This window comes from Bubalus kerabau, chromosome 23 (genome assembly GCF_029407905.1).
Source record: "Bubalus kerabau isolate K-KA32 ecotype Philippines breed swamp buffalo chromosome 23, PCC_UOA_SB_1v2, whole genome shotgun sequence".
In the NCBI taxonomy this organism is placed as follows: Eukaryota; Metazoa; Chordata; class Mammalia; order Artiodactyla; family Bovidae; genus Bubalus; species Bubalus kerabau.
Window position 1 is genome coordinate 36,664,076 of NC_073646.1, and position 17,264 is coordinate 36,681,339.

A 17,264-nucleotide genomic window follows, 5' to 3' on the forward strand; every position below is an offset into this window, starting at 1 on the left:
TTGTAGACAGGGAAGAACTGCCTAGAGATGTAGCTGGAATGGTGGTCGTGAGGAGGGGAGTCACTGTGCTGTGACTGGTAGCGGATGTGGATGTCTCAGTAGGCGCAGTGACTGAGTTTGTGACCACACTGAAGGTTGTATCTGTATTATGGATGGCGGGGGAAGAAGGGATGTTATTTGAGGTGGTGAGTGAGGGGCTAGACAGCGCAAGTGTGGAGCTGAGGTCACTTGTGGAGCTCAGTGAGCCAGTGGTACTCGTGGCTGTGGACTCAGTGGTGGCTGGTGTCGGGGTGGGGGTTTCGGTACTGACAGAGGAGGGAGGTGAAGTCGTGGATGTCTGCACGATGGTGGTGGCAGGGAGGGATGCAGTGACTGCAGACGTGGCTGTGCTCCTGGTGGAGTAGGTGGTTGAAGAGGTGAGGGCTGTGGTGGTTTGTGATGCTGTTGGGATGAATGAGGTTACCGAATGAGTATTAGAGCCCTGGGTGGTTTCTTTGGTAGAGATAGTGGGCACAGTAGTGATGGAGGTGGATGAGGTGTCCGTGGCAGTGGCGACCTGGGTGGTGGACCCAGTGGGAGTGCTTGTGGGAGGCGATGTGCCAGCAGTGGTGTGGGTGGGAGGCAGTGTGGTTGTCTTGGTGGGCAGAGGGCTGGTGTTCGGTTTTGAGGGAGAGGTGGGCTCAGTGCTGGGAGCAGGTGAAGAGGAGTGAGGCGCCCATGTAGACAAGGTCAGAGTATTGGTGGTGATGGGATTTGAGGTGGTGGATGCGGGAGTATAGAGTGTGCTGGTGGGAGTGGCAGAGGATGTGACTGACGGAGGAGAGGACACCTCTGTGGTGACAGGCTGGCTGGAGGTGTCACTGGGAGGAGTCGCTGTGGTTGTGTGCAGTGCACTGGTGCCTGTGGCAGGTGAGGTGGTACTCGTTGCCTGAGTGGTCCTGGTAGTGCTTGTAGACATGGAAGAACTGCCTAGAGATGTAGCTGGAGTGCTGGTCGTGAAGAGGGGAGTCACTGTGCTGTGGCTGGTAGTGGACGTGGATGTCTCAGTAGGCGCAGTGACTGAGTTTGTGACCACACTGAAGGTTGTATCTGCATTATGGGTGGTGGGGGAAGATGGCATGTTGTTTGTAGTGGTGAGTGAGGTGCTTGTGAGCGCAAGTGTGGAGGTGAGGTCACTTGTGGAGCTCAGTGAGCCAGTGGTACTCGTGGCTGTGGACTCAGTGGTGGCTGGTGTCGGGGTAGACACTTCAGTACTGACAGAGGAGGGAGGTGCAGTCGTGGACAATGTCAAGGTACTGGTGTCAATGGGAGTCGATGTGGTGGATGCCGGAGAATGGAGTGTGCTGGTGGGAGTGACCAACGATGTGACTGATGACGGAGAGGACTCCTCCGTGGTGACAGGCTGGCTGGAGGTGTCACTGGGAGGAGTTGCTGTGGTTGTGTGCAGTGCACTTGTGCTTGTGGCAGGTGAGGTGGTACTCGTTGCCTGAGTGGTCCTGGTAGTGCTTGTAGACATGGAAGAACTGCCTAGAGATGTATCTGGAAAGGTGGTCGTGACGAAGGGAGTCACTGTGCTGTGGCTGGTAGCGGACGTGGATGTCTCAGTAGGCGCAGTGACTGAGTTTGTGACCACACTGAAGGTTGTAACTGTATTATGGGTGGTGGGGGAAGATGGCATGTTGTTTGTGGTGGTGAGTGAGGTGCTTGTGAGTGCAAGTGTGGAGGTGAGGTCACTTGTGGAGCTCAGTGAGCCAGTGGTACTCGTGGCTGTGGACTCAGTGGTGGCTGATGTCGGGGTAGACACTTCAGTACTGACAGAGGAGGGAGGTGCAGTCGTGGACAAGGTCAAGGTACTGGTGTCAATGGGAGTCGATGTGGTGGATGCCGGAGAATGGAGTGTGCTGGTGGGAGTGACCGATGATGTGACTGATGATGGAGAGGACTCCTCCGTGGTGACAGGCTGGCTGGAGGTGTCACTGGGAGGAGTTGCTGTGGTTGTGTGCAGTGCACTTGTGCTTGTGGCAGGTGAGGTGGTACTCGTTGCCTGAGTGGTCCTGGTAGTGCTTGTAGACAGGGAAGAACTGCCTAGAGATGTAGCTGGAATGGTGGTCGTGAGGAGGGGAGTCACTGTGCTGTGACTGGTAGCGGATGTGGATGTCTCAGTAGGCGCAGTGACTGAGTTTGTGACCACACTGAAGGTTGTATCTGTATTATGGATGGCGGGGGAAGAAGGGATGTTATTTGAGGTGGTGAGTGAGGGGCTAGACAGCGCAAGTGTGGAGCTGAGGTCACTTGTGGAGCTCAGTGAGCCAGTGGTACTCGTGGCTGTGGACTCAGTGGTGGCTGGTGTCGGGGTGGGGGTTTCGGTACTGACAGAGGAGGGAGGTGAAGTCGTGGATGTCTGCACGATGGTGGTGGCAGGGAGGGATGCAGTGACTGCAGACGTGGCTGTGCTCCTGGTGGAGTAGGTGGTTGAAGAGGTGAGGGCTGTGGTGGTTTGTGATGCTGTTGGGATGAATGAGGTTACCGAATGAGTATTAGAGCCCTGGGTGGTTTCTTTGGTAGAGATAGTGGGCACAGTAGTGATGGAGGTGGATGAGGTGTCCGTGGCAGTGGCGACCTGGGTGGTGGACCCAGTGGGAGTGCTTGTGGGAGGCGATGTGCCAGCAGTGGTGTGGGTGGGAGGCAGTGTGGTTGTCTTGGTGGGCAGAGGGCTGGTGTTCGGTTTTGAGGGAGAGGTGGGCTCAGTGCTGGGAGCAGGTGAAGAGGAGTGAGGCGCCCATGTAGACAAGGTCAGAGTATTGGTGGTGATGGGATTTGAGGTGGTGGATGCGGGAGTATAGAGTGTGCTGGTGGGAGTGGCAGAGGATGTGACTGACGGAGGAGAGGACACCTCTGTGGTGACAGGCTGGCTGGAGGTGTCACTGGGAGGAGTCGCTGTGGTTGTGTGCAGTGCACTGGTGCCTGTGGCAGGTGAGGTGGTACTCGTTGCCTGAGTGGTCCTGGTAGTGCTTGTAGACATGGAAGAACTGCCTAGAGATGTAGCTGGAGTGCTGGTCGTGAAGAGGGGAGTCACTGTGCTGTGGCTGGTAGTGGACGTGGATGTCTCAGTAGGCGCAGTGACTGAGTTTGTGACCACACTGAAGGTTGTATCTGCATTATGGGTGGTGGGGGAAGATGGCATGTTGTTTGTAGTGGTGAGTGAGGTGCTTGTGAGCGCAAGTGTGGAGGTGAGGTCACTTGTGGAGCTCAGTGAGCCAGTGGTACTCGTGGCTGTGGACTCAGTGGTGGCTGGTGTCGGGGTAGACACTTCAGTACTGACAGAGGAGGGAGGTGCAGTCGTGGACAATGTCAAGGTACTGGTGTCAATGGGAGTCGATGTGGTGGATGCCGGAGAATGGAGTGTGCTGGTGGGAGTGACCGACGATGTGACTGATGACGGAGAGGACTCCTCCGTGGTGACAGGCTGGCTGGAGGTGTCACTGGGAGGAGTTGCTGTGGTTGTGTGCAGTGCACTGGTGCCTGTGGCAGGTGAGGTGGTACTCGTTGCCTGAGTGGTCCTGGTAGTGCTTGTAGACATGGAAGAACTGCCTAGAGATGTATCTGGAAAGGTGGTCGTGACGAAGGGAGTCACTGTGCTGTGGCTGGTAGCGGACGTGGATGTCTCAGTAGGCACAGTGACTGAGTTTGTGACCACACTGAAGGTTGTATCTGTATTATGGGTGGTGGGGGAAGATGGCATGTTGTTTGTGGTGGTGAGTGAGGTGCTTGTGAGCACAAGTGTGGAGCTGAGGTCACTTGTGGAACTCAGTGAGCCAGTGGTACTCGTGGCTGTGGACTCAGTGGTGGCTGGTGTCGGGGTAGACACTTCAGTACTGACAGAGGAGGGAGGTGCAGTCGTGGACAATGTCAAGGTACTGGTGTCAATGGGAGTCGATGTGGTGGATGCCGGAGAATGGAGTGTGCTGGTGGGAGTGACCGACGATGTGACTGATGACGGAGAGGACACCTCCGTGGTGACAGGCTGGCTGGAGGTGTCACTGGGAGGAGTTGCTGTGGTTGTGTGCCGTGCACTCGTGCCTGTGGCAGGTGAGGTGGTACTTGTTGCCTGAGCCATCCTGGTAGTGCTGGTAGACGTGGAAGAAGTGCCTGGAGATGTAGCTGGAATGCTGGTAGTGAGGAAGGGAGTCGCTGTGCTGTGCACACTCATGAACATGGATGTTGTACTCGGCCTGGTGGCTGAAGTGGCTTCGACACTGAAGGTTGTGTCAATTTTTGGGGTAGTGGCAAAAGATGAAATGACATTTGTGTCTCCGCTTGTAGGTGAGGTGCTAGAGAAAGTCAGTGTGGAGCTGAGGTTGGTGGTAGAGGTCAGTGAGACAGTGGTACTCCTGGATGTGGACTCGGTTGTGGCTAGCGTGGTTTTCCTTCCTGTGGAGAAGCTGGTTGAAGATGTGATACCTGGTGTTCTTTGTGTTGCTATTGATGTGGGTGTTACTATGTTTGTAGTCCCAGTCTTGTCTATTTCTGTAATTGAAGTGGTTGGCAATGTTGCTGTAATTGAGGTGACTGGGTTTGAAATATAGGTGGGAGTGGTGATTTCTTTTGGGGTCGTGGTCAGAGTAGTAGTGGGAAATGGAGGGGTGGACGTAGCCTGGGTAGTCGTTATTATCAAAGTGGATAGAGGGGAAGTGTTTGAGGATGTAGTTAGGACTGGTTCTGTGGTCAGAGCAGGTGAAGACTGAGGCTTACTGATGAGTGATGTCAAGGTATTGGTAGTCACTGAAGTGGAAGTAATGGTTGTCGGATAATTGTCTGTATTTGTAGGTGTGTCTGATGATGTAATTGGGGGAGTAGAAGTAATCTCTGTCGTTACAGATTCTTTAGAAACAACACTCGTAGTAATAAAGGTGGTTTTCCTGGTGGAAGAAGCATGAGATGTTGGGTCCCTTGTCTCGCCTATTTCTTCAGTGGCTACAGTGGTGGAGGGTGGGGCCGTGGTTGTGGGAGTTTTCCCTGCCGTGGTGACTGTGGGGGGACTGGTCATGGCGGAGGTGACTCTCTTGGTTGTTGACATGGGATAAGTACTGGTGATGGTTGTCCGTGGTGTCTCTGTCCCAGGTGTGGTGGTGTGAGAGCTGGGGAAGGACACCTGGGTCTGGCTCACGCAGGTGGTGGTGGGGTAAGTGGTGGTGACTATGAGGCTCGTTGGATTGGTGCACTCTGTCGAGCCCGTATAGATGATCATGGTAGGTGGGGTGGTTTCAACCTTGAAGACAAACTTGGACGTGGGGCTTGGTGGGGGGTTGGAATTGATGGGTGATTTGAGCAATGTTTCAGACAGGGATTTCGAGTGGGGGGAGGTGCTGATAGTCTTGGGTATGTTTTCCCTAGCATCAGGACTGGGAGAAGTTTGGGGGGTGTTCAGTGGCCACTTTGCTGTGCCTTTGGAGTGTGGGGAATTCCTCAGAGCAGTGTGCCAAAGCTCATTAGAGGTGGATGTGGCCGTGGCTGAAGTTCCTGTATTGGCGGTAGAACAGAGGAACTCAGTGGTAGGTCGGCCCATCACCTTAACACCACATATTTTCTCACTTCCCCATGTTCCAGGTACGTGTCACAGAAGGTAGGAAGTGCCACCAGTTATTCCCCCATCAGAGCACTTTGGGGCCGGGTCCTTCCAGGTTCTAAAGGCCAACATCTGTCTGCTCCCCAGGGCAGCCTCACCAAGGGGAATTGGGATGGGAAGGAAACCTTAATCCTTTGCCCACTTGTCTTCCAGCCTTGGGATTGAGACAGACAGGGACCGGGGACCCTTCAGTGCAGTGCTGCAATGACTTCACCTAGACACACCTCTCCCTGGGCAACAAAATATGGAGAAAGTATATGGGACTACCGTGCTATGCTGTGCTTAGTCACTCAGTCGGGTCTGACTCTTTGTGGACCCCATGGACTATAGCCTTCCAGGCTCCTCCGTCCATGGGATTCTCCAGGCGGGAATACTGGAGTGGGTTGCCATGTCCTCCTCCAGGGGATCTTCCTGACCCAGGGATCATATCCAGGTCTCCCACCTTGCAGGTGGATTCTTTACTGTCTGAGCTACCAGGGAAGCCCATATGGGACTATTATATGGAACTAAAATAACTGCTTGCATTGGCAGTTGGGGCAATATTATGGACAAAAGACACAAAGAGACCAAAAACTCAAGCGCCATTTTTAAAGAGCCCAGAACAAAGAAGCCAAAGCAGGGAGTCAGGAGCAAAGAGCAGGGTACTGTGCGTGCCACCTTCACACAACGCCACTTATGCGGTGGGCAAAACACCTAAACCACCCCTCTGGCCCATCCCCTGGACACACATGTACCATCACCCCACATAAGGTGCAAGCTCGCCTCCCCCTCCTCAGGGAGTTATTAATAGCAAGCAAGGGAACCTGCTATTTATTCTCGCTTCCCCCTTCTGCAGCAGAGGCCCCAGCAAAGTCTTGCCTGAAATTTTGGTCTGGCCTCTTGTCAATTTCTATGGATTGGAGAAACCCAAGAACCCTGGTCAGTATCAGGATGGCAGTGATGAGCACGCAGGTTCAGCGTGCTACCTCATCCCATCGCCTCTCCCATCCCTTCCTCCTCACACACCCTTGTTCCCCTTACTCTGCTCCCTCCTCCCACCTTCTCCTGCTGCCCAAAGTCTTCGTCCCTTCTGGTTCTGTGCCCCACCCTCTGGCCCACCTCTGCCCCTCTCCCTGTGACCCACTGCTGTCTACGCTGACTCTCCTCTTTGGAGAGGGAGAGACAGAGAACCCAGCCAAACCGGGGGTGGGGACACATCATGGAATTCAAGAGACGAGGGGTCAGAGAGCAGCGATCTCAAAGAGAATACCAAAGGGGAAAACAGACTGAAGCTCAGACTTCATTGAGTTTGAGGGGCAAGGAGACTGGACCACATGCTGCTGAGGGTCAGGACAGAAAGGAAACTTCCAGAAAGAGACCCCCTCAGCAGGCAGGCATGAGTCCTCGAGACTTTAAGGTGCAGCCTTGAGTGTTGATAATAAACACAGATACACTTTCTATCATTTATTCCATGTAAGCCAAGGGATTAATTAGTCCCTCCCTACAGATATTGTGAACCCCACCCTGTAGGTGCTAAGAGTGAGGGTCAAAGATCTCATAATGCTGAGGACGACCAGAAGACACAGCAGTTACAAGCAGGAAACACCCAGACCTCCTGCCCTCTCGGGGTTAGTGTCCTCCACTAGACTCATCACGTCTTTGCTCTGAGAGCTGATTTCACTTCTCAGCTTTGCTGGGGTGTCACAGAGGTAAGGCAGGGCATTCTGAAGATTCCTGGCCCAGACCCCTTGTCACCAAGAGCCAACTCTGGAGATGAGTGAGAGGGTGGACTGGGGGGACCTCTGTGTTGGGAAGGTCTAGGATTGGGGCTCAGGAGTAGACCCTGGGGCAGGAGCAGAGGGAAGGGAAGTGCAAAGGAATTCCAAGGTTCCTAAGGAGAGGGAGAGACCCCATACCAGGTGGTCTCAGAAGCACCCTTTGGGAGCCATCAGGATCTCTCCCCACCACCCTGCCAGGACATCTGTGTCCAGAAACATGGGCTGGGTTGGGATGGGAGAATCAGGGGCAGAGCTCGAGGAGGGGCCACTGTGACCAAAAGTTGGGATGCCCCAGAGAAAAGAGGGGTTCCCAAGGCAGACAGGGAACCTCAGGTTCTCATTCAGGTCCCTCAGGAGGGGTGAATGGACGGAAGTAAAGGGAGGGATGGGGCTTCCCCAGGGACTCAGTGGTAAAGAATCTGCCTGCAATGCAGGAGACGCAGAAGGTGTGGGTTCAATCCCTGCTGGGAAGATCCCCTGGAGAAGGAAATGGCAACCCACTCCAGTATTCTTGCCTGCGAAATCCCATGGACAGAGGAGCCTAACGGGCTACAGTCCATGGGGTCACCAAGAGGCAGACAACACTGAAGCGACTGAGCAGGCACGCACAAAGAGAGAGAGAGAATCCAGGCTGGAGGAAGCATCAGAGCTGGGGGAGCAGGAGCAACAGGACTAGGGGGCTCCGAAAACTGAGTCCAGGTGGGAAGAGCACTCTTCCAGAAAGAGGTTATCCCCTCCAACTGATGCACGTGGACTCCTGCAAACCTGCTTGGTCCCAGGGGAAAGAGCAGCACCCCTGGGACCCAGCTTCCCTCCCTTCCCCCGCCTCGGTTCTGCCTGCACAGAGAGCTCTGAGGGACCCCTCCTCAGGCTCTTTAGACCTCAGAGTGCCCCCCCCACCCGACTCCACCCCGCAAACACACACACACTCTGCCCTGGGACATCAGGAGAGTCTCCGCAGCCCTCCCCCACCATGCCTCCTCACCTGTGGACCCCAGGAAGGCCTTGAGCATCCAGAGGAGACGCAGCACCCTGAACAGCTGCATGGGTCTGGAGGCGCCGCGGAGGCTGGGAGCAGGGCCAGCACCAGGACGGGGGACTGCAGCGGGGAGGCGGCACCAGATGAAGTTATCTGCCCTGCTGGGCGTGGTAGCTAAGCATAACTTCACCTTTGCAGGGCTCCACCTTCCCCCTTTCCCCCCACCCCCTCTCTGGATCTGATGTTGCTGCAGGGAGGGTGGACTACCTAGAAGATAAGACAAGCCCAGGAGGAGTCAGCAGGGAAAAGCTCCAACCCTGGGCTGCCTGGGCCACTCAGAGTAGTTCCTAGGACATTGCCCTTCCCTCTGCCGGCCCCCCACCAAGAACTTGCAAGACTGGACAGAGAACTCACTTGGCCAAGACCTTGGACTTTGGAGTCTGGGGCCTGGCCTCAGTTTCATTTCCAGCTGCAGCAGGGAGGGGTACCGATATGGAAACTTGTTCTTCACTCCCTCCACCCTCACTCTTTCCCTTCTCAGTCCATGGGGGAGGGATGGTTGGAGCAGAGGGGGCAGATCTCAGCTGCTGTTTGGGTTTTAAGACTTTCCACAGGTTGACCCACCCAGCAATATGTTGTTGGTCCAGCTGTTCAGGTGGGGTCCCCGCATCTATGAGGTCAAACCACATGTGCTTCCAGGTCATTTTCCCCGACCCTTTAGAGCCCATTAGGATAGCCCCTTTGGCTTTCTGAGCCGCTTCTCCATCTCTGGTCTTTCCCCCAGCCTGCACCCATTCCTGGGATTTGTCAGTTTCCCCCAGATCAGCAAAGGGTGGCCCAAGTCATAAATATCGTGAGTCACAACTGGGCTCAGCATGGCTAACCCTTCCCACACCAGGTAGAGGGTGGACGGGAGCATCCTAGCTCTCATTCCTGCAGTGAAGGTGGCCCAATCAGGGCCTTTGAAGACAGGGGCATAGGCTGCCTGTCCCATTCCCAACTCTTTATGTATTTGTTGTACTCCTTCTATAGATTTCCAGGGTCCCACATGCCCAGGAAAGTCCCTGTTATTGGGCAAGCCTCCCTTCGGGGTAGAATAATCTGATCTATAGGAAGTGAGGACCTTGAACCTCACTGTCAGCAGCTTGTGTGTTTGTCAGATGATATTGATTGATTCTGTACTTTGTCTCTGCCTCCTTTGGATCAGTGAAACCATTGCTCCTCAGATCCCATGCCTGCTAACTCTGCTAGCTTTCCCTAGTCTTTGGCTAGAATTTAGCACCTATATCCATAAGCTCAGCAGGTGTGTATTCTGTCAGCATGAAAGTTTCCTGAATTGGGGGCATCTCCCCCACCCTGCAACCCTGTCTGGTGGTGCTGTAGCTATGCTTTTGCATTTCTTTGTATTTGACTGGGGTAATAGTTGCACGGGGCTTCCCTGGTGGCTCAGACAGTAAAGAATCTGCCTGCAGTACAGGAGACCTGGGTTCTGTCCCTGGGTAGAGACGATCCCCTGAAGAAGGAAATGGAAACCCACTCTAGTATTCTTGCCTTGAAAATTCCCATGGACAGAGGACCCTGGTGAGCTACATTCCATGGGGTTGCAAAGAGTTGGCCATGACTGAGCAATTAAAGCTTTCAACAGTTGCACAGCTATGTGAATATACTAAAAACCACTGAATTGTACACATTAAAAAGCTGAATTATATAGTCCAGCTCAATAAATAAATGTTTTTAAAAACTAGTAAATATTGGATGGGGATGGGAGTGAGGAAAATATTAGAAAATACTGTTCTCATGAGCCTTTTTTGAAAATACTTAAAGAAAAAAATCAGTCAACTGAAAGTCAGCCAAGAGATGAGTGGATAAACGACTAACTCTGATCACTGAATCTCTCTAATTGATGAAGTAAAACTAAAATCAATGTGAGGGCTATGGTTAAAAGACAGTGCTTCTATTATAAAACCAAACGGCATAGAAATAATGTTTTGTTAATTGGGAGGGGAAGAGGAGGCATGACTTCCTTACCTTTTACAGCCAGAGATTTATACACATCATTTAAAACTAATGAGTAATAAACTTACAAAAGTCTCTAACAATACAAAGGTAAATATTAAGAAAGGTAATAAGATAAACAGTTCGGGCCTAGTGTATGGCACAGGGAGCTATATTCACTACCTTGTAATAGCCTATAATGAAAGAGAATGTGAGAAAGAATATATATATATATAAAACTGAATCATTTTCCAGTACACTAGAATCTAAACCAACATTGTAAATCAACTATACTAAAAGAACTAAAAAATTAGAAAATGAAAATATAATATATACAAGCAAAGGAAGTGAAGGATGGGAGGCCAGAAGAATGAGATCAATATATTGATGTCATTATTGCTCATAGTGGGGAATTAAATCCTAAAGAAACAGAATTACATATAAGTTCCATATCCTATAATAGTAACCATAGTAACATTGCCTTATATTCCAAATTGTCAGAAGAAACATACAGAAAAGAAAGCAGAATCCAAACAATAAACGTGTTTTTAAGTTATAAAGCATGGCGGGGTGGAAATGCGAGGAAACAAAACAGCTGTCCCATAAATAAAAGAAAATGAATTTAGATTAGGTGCTTCCCTGGTGGCTCAGATGGTAAAAAATTCACCTGCAATGTAGGAGACCCAGGTTCGATCCCTGGGTCAGGAAGAAGGGAAATGGCTACCCACTCCTGTATTCTTGCCTGGCAGGCTACAGTCCGTGGGGTCGCAGTCAGACATTACTGAGTGACTACATGTTCACACACTTTTTTTTTTTTAATTTTATTTTATTTTTTAAACTTTACATAATTGTATTAGTTTTGCCAAATATCAAAATGAATCTGCCACAGGTATACATGTGTGCCCCATCCTGAACCCTCCTCCCTCCTCCCTCCCCATACCATCTGTCTGGGTCGTCCCAGTGCACCAGCCCCAAGCATCCAGTATCGTGCATCGAACCTGGACTGGCAACTCGTTTCATACATGATATTTTACATGTTTCAATGCCATTCTCCCAAATCTTCCCACCCTCTCCCTCTCTCTCAGAGTCCATAAGACTGTTCTATACATCAGTGTCTCTTTTGCTGTCTCGTACACAGGGTTATTGTTACCATCTTTCTAAATTCCATATATATGCGTTAGTATACTGTATTGGTGTTTTTCTTTCTGGCTTACTTCACTCTGTATAATAGGCTCCAGTTTCATCCACCTCATTAGAACTGATTCAAATGTATTCTTTTTAATGGCTGAGTAATACTCCATTGTGTATATGTACCACAGCTTTCTTATCCATTCATCTGCTGATGGACAGCTAGGTTGCTTCCATGTCCTGGCTATTATAAACAGTGCTGCGATGAACACTGGGGTACACGTGTCTCTTTCCCTTCTGGTTTCCTCAGTGTGTATGCCCAGCAGTGGGATTGCTGGATCATAAGGCAGGTCTATTTCCAGTTTTTTAAGGAATCTCCACACTGTTCTCCATAGTGGCTGTACTAGTTTGCATTCCCACCAACAGTGTAAGAGGGTTCCCTTTTCTCCACACCCCACACACTTTTTTAAAAGACTTTAATATTGGCACACAAAGGAAGATTCAACTCTATTGTATACCAAAGAAACATCTCAGACAAAGTGATTCAGAAACTTTTTAAAAAGTACTTTAATTTGATTGGAGTATAGTCAATTTACAATGCTGTGTAGTGTCAGGTGTACAGCAAAGGGATTCAGTTACACATATACATACACCATTGTTTTTTAGATTCAGAAACTTTTGATGGCCAAACGTTTCCTAGACAAACGCAAACAAGAAAGCAACGGTCATAATATTAATTGATTTCTTCTTCTTCTTTTATTCTTTCATTTCTTTTTATAAATTTTTATTATTTTTCTCTGGAATATCTGCCAGGGCATCCAAGGCTAACAGTTTTGGCAATCTGAGTGTGAGCAGTTCAGTTCAGTTCAGTTCAGTCGCTCAGTCGTGTCCGACTCTTTGCAACCCCATGAATCGCAGCACCCCAGGCCTCCCTGTCCATCACCAACTCCCGGAGTTCACCCAGACTCACGTCCATTGAGTCAGTGATGCCATCCAACCATCTAATCCTCTGTTGTCCCCTTCTCCTCCTGCCCCCAATCCCTCCCAGCATCAGAGTCTTTTCCAATGAGTCAACTCTCCACATGAGGTGGCCAAAGTACTGGAGTTTCAGCTTTAGCATCATTCCTTCCAAAGAAATCCCAGGGCTGATCTCCTTCAGAATGGACTGGTTGGATCTCCTTGCAGTCCAAGGGACTCTCAAGAGTCTTCTCCAACACCACAGTTCAAAAGCATCAATTCTTCGGTGCTCAGCCTTCTTCACAGTCCAACTCTCACATCCATACATGACCACTGGAAAAACCGTAGCCTTGACTAGATGGACCTTTGTTGGCAAAGTAATGTCTCTGCTCTTGAATATGCTTAGAGCACAATATTTTGAAAGGAGCAAAGATCCAGTGTGTTGATCACAGATATAGTTGCAGTACAAAGGAAAAGAGGAAAAAAATCCAAGGACTGAAGTGTATCCTGGTTATAATTCTTATATTAAAATTTCGTTGTTTAATCACTAATCAAGTCCGACTCTTTGTGATCCCATGGACTGTAGCCTGCCAGGCTCCTCTGTCCATGGAATTTCCCAGGCAAGAATACTGGAGTGGATTGCCATTTCCTTCTCCAGGGGATCTTCCTGACCCAGGGATTGAACCCTCATCTCTTGCTTGGCGGGCAGAGTTTTTACCACTGAGCACCTGGAAAGCTGTGTCAATATTAGATCTCTCATTTTATCGCTGTTGTAGTCTACAATATGGATATACCACAGTTCATTCATTCACCACTGGATGGACATTTGAATTGTTTCCAGTGTGTGGCATTTCTTTGAGAACTGAAGATTTCACTTCTCTAGTGCAAACACCCAGGAGATGGATTGATGGGGGTTATATGGTTAGTGCATATTTAATTTACTTGTGAGAAATGGAATATTTCCTGCCATATTGATCTTGGTGGGGCAGCAGTGAGTGGTGGCCTGAAGCAAGATCAATTCCCTGCCCAGGAACTGAACCTGGGTAGGGCTTCCCCAGGGGCTCAGATGGTAAAGAATCTGTTTGCATAACAAGTGGTGCTGGGAAATCTGGTCAACCACTTGTAAAAGAATGAAACTCGAACACTTTCTAACACCATACACAAAAATAAACTCAAAATGGATTAAAGATCTCAACGTAAGACCAGAAACTATAAAACACCTAGAGGAGAACATAGGCAAAACACTCTCTGACATACATCACAGCAGGATCCTCTATGACCCACCTCCCAGAATATTGGAAATAAAAGCAAAAATAAACAAATAGGACCTAATTAACCTTAAAAGCTTCTGCACATCAAAGGAAACTATTAGCAAGGTGAAAAGACAGCCTTCAGAATGGGAGAAGATAATAGCAAATGAAGCAACTGACGAACAACTAATCTCGAGAATATACAAGCAACTCCTACAGCTCAACTCCAGAAAAATAAATGACCCAATCAAAAAATGGGCCAAAGAACTAAATAGACATTTCTCCAAAGAAGACATACAGATGGCTAACAAACACATGAAAAGATGCTCAACATCACTCATTATCAGAGAAATGCAAATCAAAACCACTATGAGGTACCATTTCACACCAGTCAGAATGGCTGCGATCCAAAAGTCTACAAGTAATTAATGCTGGAGAGGGTGTGGAGAAAAGGAAACCCTCTTACACTGTTGGTGGGAATGCAAACTAGTACAGCCACTATGGAGAACAGTGTGGAGATTCCTTAAAAAACTGGAAATAGACCTGCCTTATGATCCAGCAATCCCGCTGCTGGGCATACACACTGAGGAAACCAGAAGGGAAAGAGACACGTGTACCCCAATGTTCATCGCAGCGCTGTTTATAATAGCCAGGACATGGAAGCAACCTAGATGTCCATCAGCAGATGAATGGATAAGAAAGCTGTGGTACATATACACAATGGAGTATTACTCAGCCATTAAAAAGAATACATTTGAATCAGTTCTAATGAGGTGGATGAAACTGGAGCCTATTATACAGAGTGAAGTAAGCCAGAAAGAAAAACACCAATACAGTATACTAACGCATATATATGGAATTTAGAAAGATGGTAACAATAACCCTGTGTACGAGACAGCAAAAGAGACACTGATGTATAGAACAGTCTTATGGACTCTGTGGGAGAGGGAGAGGGTGGGAAGATTTGGGAGAATGGCATTGAAACATGTAAAATATCATGTATGAAATGAGTTGCCAGTCCAGGTTCGATGCACGATACTGGATGCTTGGGGCTGGTGCACTGGGACGACCCAGACAGATGGTATGGGGAGGGAGGAGGGAGGAGGGTTCAGGATGGGGAACACATGTATACCTGTGGTGGATTCATTTTGATATTTGGCAAAACTAATACAATTATGTAAAATTTAAAAATAAAATAAAATTTTAAAAAAAGAAAAAAAAAGAATCTGTTTGCAATGCAGGAGACCAGGGTTCAGTCCCTGGGTTGGAAGGATCCCCTGAAGAAGGAAACGGCAGCCCACTCCAGTATTCTTGCCTGGGAAATCCCATAGACAGAGGAGCCTGGCGGGCTACGGTCCATGGAATCGCAAAGAGTCGGACACGACTGAGCTACTAACACTTTCACTCTCAGCCTGGATGAAAACCAGGAATCCTAGCCACCAGACTAGCAGGGGCCAGAGGCTAGAAGCTGTTTTTCCCTGAACCTTTGCCCCTAATGAAAAATGCATTTATCACAGAGGCAGAAACTGTAAATGCAGGTACCAAGTTCATTACCTGAGACATAGCACAACAAGTGGGAGACACATAGAAAAACAGTTTGTTCAGTTAAAATAGGAACAAAAGGCAGAGAGGCACACCTAGAGAGAAAGGGTGCGGGTGTCCCCGCTAGCGAGGGGGAGCGCTGTATAAAGGCGGTTGAAAAGTAAAAGTGGCTCAGTTGTGTGCAACTCTTTGTGAGTTTGGGGGCTCTATACAGTCCATGGAATTCTCCACGCCAGGATACTCGAGTGGGTAGCCTATCCCTTCTCCAGTGGATCTTCCCAACCCAGGGATCGAACCCAGGTCTCCTGCATTGCAGGAGGATTCTTTACCAACTGAGCTATTAAGGAAGCCCTAAAGAAGCAGTTAAGTCATTTATGTAGGTCAGTTCTTCTGGATCTTTGTCTTCCTTCAGGCTAGTTATCTGGTTTATTTTTCCACATCTGATTTACCCTGCTGGGTGGGCACCTACCCCTCAGCCAGGATGGGTCTCAAAGTGACGGCTTCTGGGAGGAGCAAGACTCATTATGGCCTGGAGATATCCTGACTTTTGACCTCCAAGGAGCCTTGTCCCCAAAAGGGGGTAAGTGGAGATTCCTTAACCCTTTACTCAAACAGAGTTTTGCCCCTCATTGTCCCTGCCATGACTATTACCTTAGGATGTTTGCAAGAAAAAAAGGCTAGCTATTTACCCAATTTCTGTTGTTACTTCCTTTTCAGAGGGCAAATAGGAGGCTGATTGTAAATGCCTTAACTGGAGCCCATTTAACTCTTGTCTCAGGAAATTCTAACAGTTTTAAGTATCCAGGCTGAAGCTCACTTCTTCATATCCCATGAAATGCAAACAGAAGGCCAGTTGTAAATGTCTAACCTGGAGCCCTAAGGACACTCAGAAAGGAGAAAACTACCTGAGACTTAGCAGTCATCGCAGACTGCAGCCATCCCTACCAGCGACCCCCAAGGGAGCTCAGGCTGTAAAACAAAACAGAAACAGGCTACTGGCCCTGGATTGCTGAGATGGATATAAGAGGAATGATTCCAGGGAGCCCAGACTCTTGCATCTTCCCATACCTAGAAAAGCGCTAACGTCCCTAACTTGGGATCTCTGGCTTCCTTTAATTAACAATAATCTTTTGTTGTTGAGACTACCTGCCCTTTGTTGCAAAACTTCTATATAACCTGGCTCCTCCCTTAACCTCCTGGGAGAAGTTCTCTCAGGTTCTCTCAAGAACCATCTCTCAGGTTACTTGAGATGCTGTCTCCCAGGCTTGTAGTCCTCTAAAAATTCCCACCGAATAAAACATAACTCTCGACGTTTAGATGGTGAATTTTTTTTAAGATGACACTTGGTGAGAAACTGCCAAGCTCTTCTCCAGAGTGTGGCTGCAGCATTTTGCGCCTTGGCAGCGATGTATAGGCGTTTTGCTCCTCATCCCCATTAACACTTTACCAACTGTCAGCGCTTTTTAATTTTACCATTCGCATAGGCGTGTAGTGGTGCTTCATTGTGGTTTTAATTTGCACTTCCTTAATGACTAGTGATGTTGAACATCTTGTGATATTCTTACTTACTACCTATATATCCTCTTTGGTGAAGTATATGTTCACGTCTTACTCATTTTTTAGTATTTTCTTACAGTTGAATTTTGAGAGTGCTTTACGTATTCTGAATACAAGCCCCTTGTCAGATACATGATCTGTGAATATTTTCTCCCATTTTGTAGTTTATTTCATTCTCTTAACAGTGTCTGTCAGAGACCAAAGCTTTTAATTTTAACAAAGCCCAATTTATCAATTTTTTCCTTCTACAGATGGCATTTTGGGTCTGCGTTCTAATGCAGGGTGTACAGTTCACAATGATGATAAGAAAGTTATCTATGTACCAATTTGCAAAGCATTCATGTTTTTAGAGCTATACTTATACAAAATAGAAGAAGGAACAGACAGAAGCATATGAACAATAGAAAACTAATTCATTCCTCTTAGCCCAGGAAAAATCAAATGGATCTAAAAAGAAAGAAATGTAGAAAGGG

At 48.8% G+C, this 17,264-nt stretch overlaps 1 protein-coding gene across 1 annotated transcript in view; it reads right to left on the reverse strand.

Annotated features, from left to right (window-relative positions):
- The window catches only part of LOC129637672 (mucin-12-like), a 62,624-nt gene that overhangs the window by 44,622 nt on the left and 738 nt on the right, over window positions 1-17,264 (reverse strand). Inside the window, exons 3-4 of the mRNA XM_055561887.1 lie at window positions 9,247-9,295; window positions 8,369-8,520 (exon numbers count right to left, since the gene is read on the reverse strand). Coding sequence (XP_055417862.1) covers window positions 8,369-8,520; window positions 9,247-9,295 — 201 coding nt within the window. The remainder of the gene's footprint in view (window positions 1-8,368; window positions 8,521-9,246; window positions 9,296-17,264) is intronic.